A 15,428-nucleotide genomic window follows, 5' to 3' on the forward strand; every position below is an offset into this window, starting at 1 on the left:
CACACTGATTAATCTTCTCCTAGATTTGGCATTGAAGTTCCTTTCACCCATACTTCATGGACAGAGTGGACAAGGGGTGGTTCCACAAATGGAAACTAAGATGGGGAAATATACACTGGGCAGGTGGAACCAGCCAATATCCACTAGAGGGACTCTGTACTGACTGTCACCATGAAAGAGGGAGGTGACAACATGCCACTTGGTATGGAGGTGGTACTGACCATGCATTTGCCTCTTGCAAAAGGATTGAGAGAAAAGTCACCCAAATGTCAGGTCCCAAACTCAGGGAAGGAGGAGGCCCGGGGAAGTCACCAGCCCACATTCCCTAAACATCCACCCATATGCCATCTTGGGTGCATGTCCCTGGGACATTTCCCTGGGAATATAAATCTCCAGATAATGGTTGGTGCCATATGACAATCCAGATAATTTATTCCCCATCCTGGAATCTGCTGCTTGTCAGGGCTTTAAGGCACCAGTTCATCTTCATCAGTGGTAGACATCTGTAAGTTTGAGTCATAGCACTTTCTAGGGCAGGTAACTACCCAGAACAAGGACATCATTAGAAACCATTACAGAACAACATTTTGCATTAACTGCTGCATATGATGCTCACTGTTTCTTTGCTGATATTACCAAATGAAGGCTGTTTCTTATTCATTTTTACTGTCATTATCATGGTAACAAGGATCATCTAATTCATTTACATTACCCCTATTGCTGTAGAACCTAGATGATGTTCCTCAGGCTGGTCCTGATTACCAGACTGCTCTGTATGGCCAGGCTAGAGGGACTATAGCAGTTCAAATGTAAGTGTTTCCTCAGAACCCCCATCCAAGCTCATATCACACAATAATGCAATGTTTTGTTCCCTTTCTATGTCTACTAAATTGTAAGTTCTTTAAGAACAGGAAGCATCTAATTCCCAATATACCCTGTATTCTGCATATTATAACCACTCAATACATGTTTGTAGAGTAAGTACTATTCTTAGTGATTGCAAAACAAAGAGGAATAAAACATAGTTCCTAACTGAGAAGCTCAAAGTCTATCAATTACAGAAACAACAATACTAATGACGACATCAGCTAATGTTCATTGAGTGCTATGTGCTAGATACTGAATCACATACCTCGCATGCATTATCTTGTGTAATGATCTTGACAGTACATTACTTGACAGTAATATACTATTATTACTCCCATTTCACAGATGAGGAAGCTGAAGTTTACGGACAAAGCTAAAGTTGGATCATTTGAAAATGGCAGAGTCAAGGTTTTGGGGGAGTTTTTGTTTTGAGACAGGGTCTTGCTGTGTCACCCAGGCTGGAGTCCAGTGACACAATCTCAGTTCACTGCAACCTCCACATTCAAGGTTCAAGCAATTCTCCTGCCTCAGCCTCTCAAGTAGCTGGGACTACAGGTGTGCGCCACCATGCCTGACTAATTTTTGTATTTTTAATAGAGACAGGGTTTTGCCATGTTGACAAGGCTGGTCTCGAACTCCTGACCTCAGGTGATCCCCCATCTCGACCTCCCAAAGCTCTGAGATTACAGGCATGAGCCACTGCACCCCACCAGAGTTGGGGTTTGAACTCTGGTCTGCCTGATTATAATACATGTTCCTAACCACTAAATTAATACTACCTCTGTTAAAGTAGGATGAGTAAAAGGTGAGGGAAGTTGGAATAAATTAATACTCAGAAAGATTGGAAGGAGGCTCCCGGAGCCAAACAAATCAAATCCAAGATTTGTTGACATCAAATCAAATCTTCAATAAAGATATTAAGTTTCTCAGGAAGGTACCTAATGTTAAAAAAAAAAAAAAAAGATATTAAGCTGGTCTAATATTTTAATTAGTGAGGGTCTTTGAGGAACCAAGCAGAGGAACTCAGTAAAGACCTGGAAATATGTTGATGGCACTTTCTTAAAGCCCATGGAAATGCATGTGGACCACTTGAAACAAGCAAGCACCTACTGTTCCTTGTTTCCTCTCTCAGCTGGGCAGAGGGGCCAAGTGGAGGAAGTGTCTTCATGGCCTTCTTTCAATATAGGATCAAAAAGAACAAAAGAAATGAGCTCTGTCTCTCATGAGTTTATTTTACCTTCTCTCAGAATGGAGTCAAGAAATGGACATCAGGGACCACATTTGTAAAAATCGTGTAAGTTCTCTAACTTAACCCCAAGCAGTTATTTCTGCTCTTTGTTGGCGTCTACATAGAGATCTCAGCAGGAACCAGAGGAAAGGGCAGAATAGAGGAGTGACCAGACTACCAGACTGTTAGGCTGGGAGGAAGTGGGTAGAGTAGGTGCGAGAAGCTTCTCAGAGGAGAGAAAAACAAAGCAATGATTCCATGAGGCCTGTGGCCAAGTGGGTAGCAGAAACGCTGAAGTCTGGTTGAGTGTAAGAAGATTCCTTGCCAAGCTGAGGGCAGGATTTCTGGAAAGAACCTAAGAAAGGAGCTAATGACCCCTCAGAGCTAGGACTATGCATCACAAGTAGGCCTGCGGAGGTGTGGGAAATGTCTGTTAGTGTCCAACAACAAGACTGTGTCCCCATGATCTCCTGTATTTATGCAACATTTGTCCTGTACAGGTGCACGTGGATGTGCTGTGTGTATGCACTGAGCCAGGTGATGGGAAATCTTGAGGAGCAACTTTCCACCAGGAATCTTGTGTGGAATACAGACAAGTAAACTGGCAATGGTGATACAGTGTGAGAGACCCCCAAAAGGGCAGGCAGAGGGTGCTCTGGGATTGTAAGGAAGATACCTACCCAAGTCCTTGCTGGATGGGGCAACAAGGGGGCTGGGTGGGCTTTGGAAAGCCAGGTGAGCACTAAAGAATGAGCAGGATTCACCCAGGTGAAGCATGGGAATGGGAGCAAGGTAGCAGAGGGGTCTTTTAGAAGCCCAGAAGCAGCATGGCTCAAAATCAGGAAGTAAGAAAGCGCATGGCATTTCTAGGAACTGCAGGAAGCTCAGTCCAGTTTGTGCTCAGAAGGAGAGGTGGGGGGTGGCAAGACATCGCCCAGGGCCAGGCACTCTCAGAGTCTGACTTCATGCCGAAGCCAGGGGGCCTTCGTTGCTGAGTTTTCCTTCTGAGGGTGGAAATGATCAGGACCTCTTACAGGGCTGTCTTGGGTGTTTAGTGCCACAACTGCTATAATAAAACAAGATTCTTGCTCTTCAAAAATGCCTGATTCTGCATCCAATCATCTTGGCAGGCAGAACCAAAGGAAGCACTTTGGTCCTCTTTTCTTGGCCATAAAAACCAGGTCTTGGTGTCCTAATGTTATTAAAATCCTCATAGGCTGAGAAGATGCATTTTGGGCCTCAGAGCATGTCAAAAATTACGTAATTTTTCCAGCCTAATTCTAGCTCAGTGGGCTCAACTTTCATGGCAACTGAGAATTACCTAGAAAGTTTTAAAAAGAAATGCTGATGCCTGGGGCACCCTCAGGGATTCTGATTCAATTGTCTGGAGCCAAGCTGGGCATTGGTATTTTTTAGAGCTCCCCAGGTGATCCCCAGGGCAGCCAGGGTTGAGAATCGCTGCAGAATGTGCAGCCTAGCAACGGAAACTCTTGAGAAAGGAACGGACGCCTCTTGCCAGGTACTCCAGCCGAGTAGATTCTGGGTCAACTTTTCAAATCTTCCTGGCAGATCATCAAAAGCAGCCTGTGGCAACTGCTGAGACCTCTTGGTGCTCCTCCCACTCCCCCCCCCACCCCCTTTTACAGGTAGATGCAAAGAGCCCTGTTCTAAAGCTATTATAGGAGGCTGGAGAGGAGGGCTACCTCACTCATGCCTGGCACCTCACGGCATCATCTGGCTCCCTGAGCCACATTGTGCAGCACTAAGAAGCTTTGTCAGGGATTTTTTTTTTTCCTTGCATTTACCCGGAAATTCCAAGCAGGCCTCATTAGCACATTACTCACACTCAGCCAATCCCACATATCACCTTCCTCCTCACCCCCACCTCCAGGCTTTTTTCTCCCCCATTTGCCCATTTATTCACTGCAGTTGGATTTTGTTTCCTGTGCCCTGAAAAGCACACTTTTCGAATGGAAATGCTGCTGGAAGAACGGGGGTGGCTGTGAGCTCCACGATCGCGGCCCATCACCCCCCATTGCCCTCCTAGTGAAATCCCATCCATCAGGAGCAGAGAGCGACAAGCCCTCTAACTACTTCCCAAGGCACTGCCCTGTGTTGTTCCTTCTGTACCGAGACAGCAAATCGTTAGCTGGAGCTCCCAGGTTGTTTCTTGCAGCAATTAACAGCTGCCCTGGTGTTAATTCCCTATCAATAGCCCCAAGATGCTGCTGCTCTTACAGCTGTCGGGCTGACAGCCTCTACAGCACATTTTGAAAGTAACTTGCCAGTGGTGGGACTCTCTTCTCCTTGGGCACACCCAAGAAAAGTCCTCACCAGGCTTCAGAAGGAGTACCAAGTGCCACTCACCCAGTGTGGGGGCCTAGGGCAGGGTGAGCAAGCAGGTGGCTCCACCCCCCTCTTCTGGTCAGGTGATAACTTGGGGAGACAGTGGAACCGAGGCCCCGCACTGCCAGAGTAGCAGCTCCTCGAGATATTAATGAAGTTCTCATTTTTCAATTTTGGCTTGTTTGGAACTTTTTTCTGTTTGAGATGGCTATATATTTCTTCCATCTAAAACCCTCATACAAATCCATCTTCTTTTTTTTTTTTTTCTAACTCAAATTGCCAGTTTCTCATTTCTTGCCTGTGTTGCTCCCTCCAGCTCCCTGTGGACAGAACGAGACCCGAGAGGATGGTAAAATAATCCAGCTGCCTCCCTGCAAGACAGGAGCTTGGATCGTGCCGGCCATCATGGCCTGCTACCTCTTAGTGGCAAACATCTTGCTGGTCAACCTCCTCATTGCTGTCTTTAAGTAAGTGGATCCTTCGGAGCACATGGGATGGACGAGGACAGCAGGGGTGAAGGGGAGTCGCTGCTTCAGAAAACAGTGGACTTTTCTCACTTGATTATCTTTGGTCTCTATTTTAGCAACACATTTTTTGAAGTAAAATCGATATCCAACCAAGTGTGGAAGTTTCAGAGGTATCAGCTCATCATGACTTTCCATGAAAGACCGGTTCTGCCCCCACCCCTGATCATCTTCAGCCACATGACCATGATATTCCAGCACCTGTGCTGCCGATGGCGGAAACACGAGAGCGACCCGGATGAAAGGGACTACGGCCTGAGTAAGCTTCAAGCGACAGCCCAGCCGCCACATTTCAGAAATCCCTACCACTTCCTATAGGCAATCATGCAGGATCACATGGCCACCTAGTTCCTCCCGTCTCCTGCAGGTTGCGGACAGCTCTGAAAACTTGGAGAGGACTGGGGGATAAGGGAATTGGCTTGAATGAGAAATAATGTCAGAAAGAAGATGGTAGAGGCTGAAATTGAGCACTCTTAGCCTCATGTCTTTCTTAGAGAGATACAATCAGTCTCCAACAGGGCTGTTTTAGCACCTTCATAAGTTCTAAGTTTCTTGCTTTCCGGAGATCTCAACCCAAAATACATCAACCATATTAATATGCTACCCAAGGCCACATTATATATAATTTAAGCAATAATTTATGGACCTATAATTTTTTTCTGATCTTAAACATTTTCCTAAACCTTAGGGGTTGTGCCTAGATCGCCTCATGAGAAGACCAGCCCTACTTTCTGTTACTCAGAGGACAAAACAGAAGACCCTTCACCATCCACCTTCCAGCCCAGTGTTTCTAAACGGAGGTTCTATTAGCATTGAGGTGGAACAATCCCTCGTTGTGTAGGATTGTGCCGCACATTGCAGGAAGTTTGGCATATCCAGCCTCCACACATTAAATACTAGTGACTCCCGCAGATTTCCTAAATACCCCTTGGGTATCACGCTCCATTAAGAACCACTGGGAATCCAGTCCCATACCAGCAAGCTCCTACAATTTCTCAAAGTATGTCAAACAGGCCACCTATATCAAATCTACTGAACAAGAGCCTCTGGGATTATAGCCCAGGAGTCTACCTCTCTCTCTATGGTCACCAGTATATCTAAGGTTTGAAACCAAAACAATTTGGTCAACAGCTTCTCTAAATCTGAAGCTCTTAAAACCCTCCCTGACCTTGCAATGCCCAACTTCTTTTTAGACATTAAAATTAGAGAGACCTGGGAATTCCAGAATTCACTGTTTTCATCTGAAACACAAATTTAAGCAAAGAGAAAAGTTGGAGGGGTCGGGATGGATGACCTGTGAAATAAACCCTAAGCTTCTCAACTCAGGAACTCTAGCCAATGGGGAGGAGCATGAGATACAAAATCAGGGGCAGCGGGATGCTCTAATGAATGATAGCCTACCGTGGATAGACATGCTGAGGGCTAGCTCAGAGTCCCAAAATAATTTACAATAAAGCATGATTCATTTGTGGTAGAAGAGGAACCTCACTTACCCAGAGAGCTTAGGAAGAGGGTGTTTGTAAATACCATGCAGGAAGTAGGACGGTCCAGAGATCCATTTCCTTTCTGGTGCTCACACCCTCACAGAAGGCCAGAGAACCTGAACAAGCCAGACATTGGGCTAGGTGGGAGTCAGCTCCATGCAGCTGCTGTTCAGGGTTTTGTTGTTGTTATGACCAATGGTAGCAATAAAAGCATTGCCAGGTCACTGGATGCTCAGAAGGGAAGAGCAGCCATGTCCGCTTTCTCAGAGAAGAAAGATTTTAGTGCTGTGGCTGGGTCGGAAAGGGTGAAAGTCAGAGACTGCATTGTATGAATCAGTTGGGGAAAGTGAACTTTTCACTATCCATCTGTAGCCTTAATTAAAAGAACCCAGGGCACTGCCAAGTTCTGGCAGAGTCTCAGACAAAAACACTCTGAAATGTAAAATTTAATTTTTATTGTTAAAAGTTGACATATTGATGGAGTTTTAAAAAAATAGTATTTCATTTTTGTTAAAAAGGCATTACACATAGCCAAAGAAGTTAAATGAAGTGCCAGCAGAATAAGTGTTAAATATACTCCTTTGAGTCTCAAACATAGCAATAGCAATTGTCTGAGCTTTGAGGGCCTCTCTAACTGCCTTTTTTCATTCCCCTCCCTCCAGGCTAATGCTCTGTGTAATTTCATGAGTGAATCTCAAGTGTCCCCTGTGATACAGGTCTTCCTCACCTCAGGAAGCCTCCCATATTTGACAAGAGCAGTCTGATTTCTGGTATTTTCTTTTCTCTCGCCTGCTTTTACATTCATACTTTCCATGCCCCAAGCAAATTCAGGCTAATGTCTCAAAGCAAGCAAGAGGCACCTCAGCAAACTAAATCCCTGAGGGTCCAAACTCCAGGGCTCCAAATATTTGGAACAATCCCTATCACATCTCGAGGGCATGGGATTAGAAGAGCAACTTGTCCCATTTAAGAATTGGCAAAGCAGTTCTCTCCTCCAACCCTGATTCATAAACCACTTAAAGGTTCAGTTTTCCACTGGGCTCTTTCTACTGCTATATCAGTTGTGAATCCATTTACCTTCTATTGACAGAAACCAGGTTAACAATAACGCAAATAAATAAGGTTTTCTTTTTCTCACTTAACAAAAAGTGAAAAGTCCAGAGCTCAACGATGGCTCATTGAAGTCAAAGATCCAGAGTCCTGCTATTTTTAGGCTCAGCTATTCCTTTTGTGCTTTCTTGTTTCATGGCCACAAAATAGCTGCCTCACCTCCAGTCATCACATTCATGTTCCAGGCAGGAAAAAGAGGAGAAGGTAAAAAACTGTAGAAAGAAGCAACCACATCTCTATATTTTATCAGGAAAATAAAATCTCTTCCCAAGACACCACTCCTCCCTGCAGCAGACTTCTTTTGTTTCTTGGCCCAAACTGGGTCCTTGTGGTTGCTGCTAGCTTCAAGGGAAACTGGAAATGTTTGTGTTGGGTTTCTAAGCTCAGTAGCAGGAAAGGGGAAAAGGAGAATGTGGTTGCAAAAGGGCTTTTAGTAAGGCCAATCAACAATGTCTCTCTACCACACCCCCAGCCCAGAAGTTTTTGAGCTTTTAAGATACTCTATGCTCTGAATAGCTTCCCTTTCCTTGATTTAGCTTTTTCCCTGGCCTCGCAACTTGCCTAATTCTACCCAGCTCCTGCAGCAAACCAGATATGCCCAGGCGAACTTCAGAGACCCATAATAAATTTCATGTTCAGAAAGAGGATGGTGATGCAAGTTGCCTAATTGGATTTGGATTTCATTTGAGACCTAGCAAGGAATCTAGGCCCCTTTTCCCACCTGGATTTATACTGGGAATGTCACTAGTCCCACAAATCAGATGCCATCGCTTTTACTTCTCTCCCTCATGGCTTCCTTTTTTTTTTTTTTCAGAACTCTTCATAACCGATGATGAGCTCAAGAAAGTACATGACTTTGAAGAGCAGTGCATAGAAGAATACTTCAGAGAAAAGGACGATCGGTTCAACTCGTCTAATGATGAGAGGATACGGGTGACTTCAGAAAGGTGTGTTCTGTGGACACATGCCTCCCGCAGATGTGTTGTGCCAAGGCTTGCTTTATCCACTGAATTTATTCACACAGTCACAAAACAGACCTTTTGTGTTTGTTGTTATTGTCTGAGAAATCATGGAGCTTATGAGAACAGAACATTGCCCCAAGTGTCTATAGATCAAAATCTCAGCCTTACAGATCCTAGACTTCTCTAGCAGGCAGTAGCAGCTGTCCTCCCAGACAGAAGAGAATTTTGAGTACAGGACAGGCCTGAGGTTGCTGGCTCAGAGCAGACACTGGAAAGTTCTGACCCAGACAAAAACCAAATGAGACTCAACCTGACTCTGGGCTATCCATTAATTTATGTTTTGTGTAGACTATTGAATGTCTTTTTCAAAGGAGTTCAACAGCCCTAGTGCCTGCCTTATATGGATGCCCACTACCTTCTGAATAAATGACAGTAAGAGAGTTGTAAATTAGCTAAAATAATAATTGGATTTTTCCCCAGAATTGTTTTGTTTTTCCTTTTTATAGAACAAGATGAAAGCAAAAAAATAAATAAATAAAAGCAGATTTTTCTACCAAGTGATTATATACATTTAGATCTCATTGGACAAATAGTATAGCCAGCAGGGCTATAAGAAAATCTTCAGTCTAAAGGATACACCTCAGGGTATTAAAAAGAGAGACAGCAAGATCTTCAAATAAAGAGAATTATTTAAACCTAATAAGTCTAGCTTTATGAAAATACACTTACATTTTCTTATTTTTCTTATTTTGCTGTAGACTAATAAAAACTTCCTTCCAGGCTGGCACATGCAAAACCTAGCATTTGGGAACCACTATTCCGAAGAACACCCAGAATATTACAAAACATAGGTGTAACTTTACATTTTAAGCATTTGCAATATAAAGATGGCAGAAGCAAATTAGAAATAGTATGGAAAGGCCTAACATACTGACAACTTTATTCAGTATGACTCAGGCTTTTAAGATTCAAAGCAGTCACCTCAAGTTTTTATGAAATGACATTTTGTCTGCTCATCCACTTCAGGCTTCTCTAGTGGCTCTGTAGGAATTACATAAATGGTATATTTTGTCCCTGGCCCTTTATTTCTTTGAAGAATTCAGTCTATATAAGTAGGTATATACACATATGCCACTGAGTGATAGTATCCATCGGTACTCAGCCAATACTAATAAAGTCTAAAGCCATGCACAGATTTTATACACATCTGTTGCTGCAAAATAGACCATTTTATGATGATATAATGTAAAGCAATTTTCTGGCAAACGGAAGAAGAAACTAAAATCTGAAGATATTTCTCATTCTGAGGCCTTGAGAAAGCTATTTATTAATGGACATATAACCATGTGGTCCCCAGAAATTGTTCTATGTGGACACATTACCCATTGCTCAGACATGTTTACAAAGCATTTGTCTACAGGCCTTTGAAATGCTTTTTAAATTCAGAAAAGCCGTAGACCTGGGGCGAAAGAGGGTAGGGAAAAAAGAGTGTTAAGATGCAAGGAAGCCTTCGCCTCCCTGAGGAACAAGAACAAGGAGGTGCAGGCACCAGCGCATGTGAATAAATTGTGACCATTTCGCTAATTCTTTCTGAAAAGAAACAGAAAGAAACTACAGTACATCCACTTGAGCCTCTGGCCCCATGCCTGCAAACCCTTTAAGAATACTCCTTCCATGTTGGTGTGCTGCACCCATCAACTCATCATTTACATCAGGTATAACTCCCAATGCAATCCCTCCCCCCTCCCCCCTCCCCATGATAGGCCCCTGTGTGTGATGTTCCCCTTCCTGAGTCCAAGTGATCTCATTGTTCAGTTCCCACCTATGAGTGAGAACATGCGGTGTTTGGTTTTCTGTTCTTGTGATAGTTTGCTAAAACATGGCACAAGTATACATATGTAACAAACCTGCACGTTATGCACATGTACCCTACAACTTAAAGTATAATAATAATAAATAAATTAAAAAAAAAAAAAGAATACTCCTTCCCCAGGGCCCTGTACCTTTCTGGGTGATTACAGAGCTCCATCCTCAAAGAGGATGGCCAAGGTGAGCAATTCTCAGACGTCCAGGACAGAATGTAGACCCACCTTCCCTGTGTCCTAGGCATTAGGCTGACCTTCTGGAGTAACAGGGGCCTGAAAGACCAAGATGACCTCAAGACCAAGCCCAGGGCCAGAGAAACAAACCTAAGCCAGGCTTCATTCTGCTGCTTCTGTTTGTGTGGGTTTTGGAATTTTAATGCTGTTGTTATCATTGTTGTTGTTGGGTTTTTTTTTTTGCATTTGTAAGCGAGCCAAAAAATAATGTCTCTCAACACTGAAATTGCACTCAGCAAAACAGAAACACCATGGGGTGCACAATGGAACAGAGACTAACCAAGGGAAGAGTAGATCCATATTACCAATCTCAAACATCTTCTAGAACATGTCCATTCTGAATGGAGTGGCAGGTGAAATCACCTGTCCTATTTACATTTGGTTGAGCGAGAGAAAGATAAGGATAGAGACATATACACATATGTATATATATGTATGTATATACACACATTTGGAAAGGTACATATGGTTAAATTTACCTAAATTAGCTGTGTATATTCTATACAGTATGTAGAATATAATTTTACATTCACATTAGATAACCCCAGTAACAGAGATTTGAAATCAACAACATTAAGAGCTGCCTCTTTGTCCTACTAAAGGACAAGGAGTTTCTTTCCAGAGTGAGCTTCATACTCCTCCTCCTACCACTACCCTTAAAACACAAGTTATTTATACAGGTTGTATTTGCATGAATCTTCTTAGAAATATGAAGATACTCCTATAATTATCCATTTAAATGGATCATTATTCAATCACACTTTTGCATCACAGTGGCATGTAAAGAGCTAAATACAATATTCAGGATATCATTAACACCTCATAGGAACTTGATTCTGAAAAATCCTTGTCTTTCCTCTTTTTTATATAGCAATGACCCTGATGCATCTAGAGCAATACAATTCTAGAATATAATGCGCCAGTAGAGTAACCAATGCCCTCTGCTTTACTTGGGACAATATCTAACTAATGATAATTATACTCAAATAACCAAGCTTTTCATCTATTAGGCAACATTGGTGACTAGGTTCCCGCCCCCCCCTCCCGATGAGGAGTTGTGGACTCTTGGCTGAAGATAACCAATTCTTGATGCCTGTTCCATCAAATGCTGTGCTCACTATCCTTTTATGAGTTCAATTCTGTTTCAACATGTGAATACTGGGCTTTCACCATTGCCAGGCAGTAAGCCACACACTAAGGATCCACAAGGCAGGCCTCCGTCCTCAGGAAACATGTAACCTCATTGAGTTCTTGTGTGCATCCCAGCAGGGATGACCAGACACATCCAACCCAGTGGTTCTCAATCTTTAACAGGTCTCAAAATCATCTGGAGGGCTTGTTATAACACAGGTTGCTGGGTAGCCCCCCCTTCCTATCCCTAAAGTTTCTGATTCACTAGATCTGGAGTAAGGCCTGAAAATTGCACTTCTAAAATGTTTCCAGATGATACTGATGTTATTGTTGACCCTGCTTGTCTGGGAACCATACTTTGAGAACCACTGATGAAAACCAATGGACAGCTATAAGTCCAAACTTGGGAGAGGATGGTGCTGAATTATTCACTGTGGAGCATATAAAATTCTGGCATCGTACATTTGGAAAATGTTCTGGAAGTCACTGAGTACAGATTGCTTGTACCCAAAGCAGTTGTTTCCTCCACACACCTGACCAATGGCAACTTAACAAACATGTTTTGAGCAACTGGCATGAGCAAGGCCTGAGTAGGAGGAAGGGATATAGGAACTCTGCTTTGAAAGAATGCACTGTCTAGTTACACCCAACCTTGATTTGAACACCTCCTGGAAAGGAGAAGAAACTGCCTATGCTACCAGTCTTAGGAATGAATACAGGAAAAGACCTTTCTCTCTGAAAGTTAAGGCCGGGTGCAGTGGTTCATGCCTGTAACCCCAGCACTTTGGGAGGCTGAGGTGGGCAGATTACCTGGTTCAGGCGTTCGAGACCAACCTGGCCACCATGGTGAAACCCCATCTCTACTAAAAATACAAAAATTAGCCAGGCGTGGTGGCAGGCACCTGTAATCCCAGCTACTTGTGGGAGCTAAGGCAGGAAAATTGCTTGAACCCGGGAGGTGGAGGCTGCAGTGAGCAGAGATTGTACCACTGCACTCCAGCCTGGACAACAGAGCGAGACACCGGCTTGAAAGAAAGAGAGAGAGAGAGAGAGAAAGAGAGAAAGAGAGAGAGAGAGAGAGAGAGAAAGAGAGAGAGAAAGAGAGAGAGAGAAAGAGAAAGAGAGAGAAAGAGAGAGAGAAAGAGAAAGAGAGAGAGAGAAAGAGAAAGAGAAAGAGAGAGAGAGAAAGAAAGAAGGGAGGAAGGAAGGAAGGAAGGAAAAATTCTTTTCTCTCTGAAATAATGTTTTGCATATGTGAAGATCATTGTCATCTCCCACTGTGCTGTGTCTTTTCCAAAGTAGATATCCCAAGATCATTTAATTACTTATCCTGCTTTCCAGCAGATCATCTACTACCCTGCTCCCTCTCTCAAGTATGCACTTTAAATTGTCAACATCCTTTAAATGTGGTGCTGAAGTTAAACTCAATTCCCTGTGTTGTAGTTAGAACCTAGATTTAATTCCTTTATTCATTTACTTTTTTTGAGCACCTACCATGTACTGGACTAGTACATATAGAGTTCTCTCCATGGTATAATGGAAAGAACACAGTACAATGTGCATAATATAGTATAACAACATTTTAATACTAATTCTGCAATAACTAGCTGTGTGACCTTGAGCAGCTTACTTAACTCCTCTTAACCTATGTTCACATTCATAAAATGGAGTATTAAGACCTAACTATAGAGTATTAAAAGTTATTAAGATGCATATATAAGATATTATGCTTTCAATAAATTGTGATTATTATTATTTTTGGACCTACACATTAGGTGTGCTATAAGACTATATTACTATTCTTAACAACCAAGTCACATCTTTGGTTCAGAGTACACTTTCAATGAATTAAACCAGGGCTTTTTTTTATATGAGCTGATTCAATATACTCAAACTTCTTCTTGTGAAATGTCTGTTTTAACCTAGAATCAAGACTTAATATTCATTAGCATAAAATTTTTCTATTTTTTTCCCTTTAGCTCATTATTTCAGCACCTCAAGTAATTTTGGATCCTGATTTTTTCATCTAGTATATTAATTTTTCATCCTATGCACTTTAGGCCATCATTTGTTTGATAACCACACTTACTATATCTTTGACATAGCTCACCAAAATGTTCACAAGCACAGATCAGGTGAACCAAGTCAGAGGATCACTGCATGACTCCAGAAAAATATCTTTCATGACATCAGCTCATTGCTCTACCATCTCTCCTTTGGTTAATTAGCCAGCTAAGTATTCACATTTCTCCAGGTGGCCCAGGATGTCAACCTCCTGGCTAAAATCACAATGTACATCACATATATTTTGCATCTATATCAATATATTGGTCTTGATTATCAAAAAAGGGGCAAGATTAATAATGATCTCATGCAGTCTCCTGTTAACCTTATCTTTCTCAAGCAATCAAAAAATACCATCTGTTTAATTACCTACTACTGAGCCATTTTATAATGCTGCCCAGAATTTATGTCAAATTTACATAATTTCTAGAATCTAGGAATTTTAAATATCCGGAAAAGTTTTTTCTATCTCCAATTTCCTGGCATTTCTTTTTATTTCCCATTGGTTCTTAAGGGTTACCTACATTTTCTGGTGATCACAGTAGGGAGTTCTTTTCGGGTTCCTTTAACCCATTGAAAGCATACTTCAAAAAACGGTGACTTGTGGGTGGCATCTACCCACATGGGGCTGTTTTGCTGGGCTTGCAGTGATTGTTAAAATTCATCCTGAATATGTCTTTGGACTGGGCATGCTCTCCACTGCCACAGAGTGAGTCCCTGCCTCGATCGTCTGACATCCTGCCTGCCTTACCTACACTCCTGATCTGCCTGCCTATAGTCATTTAATTCCCAGACTCTTGATTAAAGCATCCAGATCATCCACCATCACCCCACCTGCCAGGCTTCACTTGTCAGAAGAAGTTTGAGGTTTGAATTTTCTCCTTGATGGCAACATTTAAGCAAATGCAAGGATTTAGCACTATTCCTAGTGTCATCTTTTAATCTAGTATTCTTTCCCAAGCCATTAAGTTTTTTGCCGTTTCTCATTTTGCCTAGATCCAAAAAGTGATAGAAATATGGCTATTTGGCCGGGCGCGGTGGCTCAAGCCTGTAATCCCAGCACTTTGGGAGGCCGAGACGGGCGGATCACGAGGTCAGGAGATCGAGACCATCCTGGCTAATATGGTGAAACCCCGTCTCTACTAAAAATACAAAAAACTAGCCGGGCGAGGTGGTGGGCGCCTGTAGTCCCAGCTACTCGGGAGGCTGAGGCAGGAGAATGGCGTAAACCCGGGAGGCGGAGCTTGCAGTGAGCTGAGATCCGGCCACTGCACTCCAGCCTGGGCGACAAAGCGAGACTCCGTCTCAAAAAAAAAAAAAAAAAAAAAAAGAAACATGGCTATTAATAGTATATTCAAAGCCAAGCACATAAAGACAAACATCACATGTTCTCACTTATTTGTGGGATCTAAAAAATCAAATCTATATTAAACTCATGGACATAAAGAGTAGAAGGATGGTTACCAGAGGCTGGGAAGAGTAGTGGGAGATTGGAGAGGGGATGAGAATGGTTAGTGGGTACAAAAAAAATAGAAAGAATGAATAAGACCTACTCTTTGGTAGCACAATAGGGTGACTATAGTCAATAATAATTTCACTGTATATTTTAAAAC

At 42.6% G+C, this 15,428-nt stretch overlaps 1 protein-coding gene and 1 long non-coding RNA gene across 30 annotated transcripts in view; one reads left to right on the plus strand and one right to left on the minus strand.

The window, feature by feature from the left end:
• Positions 1 to 15,428, plus strand: part of LOC105498657 (transient receptor potential cation channel subfamily M member 3) — a 909,897-nt gene that overhangs the window by 875,564 nt on the left and 18,905 nt on the right. For all 26 annotated transcript variants that reach the window (XM_011770894.3, XM_071077680.1, XM_011770897.3 and 23 more), the window contains 3 exons: positions 4,758 to 4,908; positions 5,025 to 5,224; positions 8,374 to 8,506. In XM_011770894.3, coding sequence (XP_011769196.1) covers positions 4,758 to 4,908; positions 5,025 to 5,224; positions 8,374 to 8,506 — 484 coding nt within the window. The remainder of the gene's footprint in view (positions 1 to 4,757; positions 4,909 to 5,024; positions 5,225 to 8,373; positions 8,507 to 15,428) is intronic.
• Positions 1 to 15,428, minus strand: part of LOC105498656 (uncharacterized) — a 178,791-nt gene that overhangs the window by 80,568 nt on the left and 82,795 nt on the right. The window lies entirely within an intron of this gene.

Source organism: Macaca nemestrina, chromosome 14 (assembly GCF_043159975.1).
Source record: "Macaca nemestrina isolate mMacNem1 chromosome 14, mMacNem.hap1, whole genome shotgun sequence".
Taxonomy (NCBI): domain Eukaryota; kingdom Metazoa; phylum Chordata; class Mammalia; order Primates; family Cercopithecidae; genus Macaca; species Macaca nemestrina.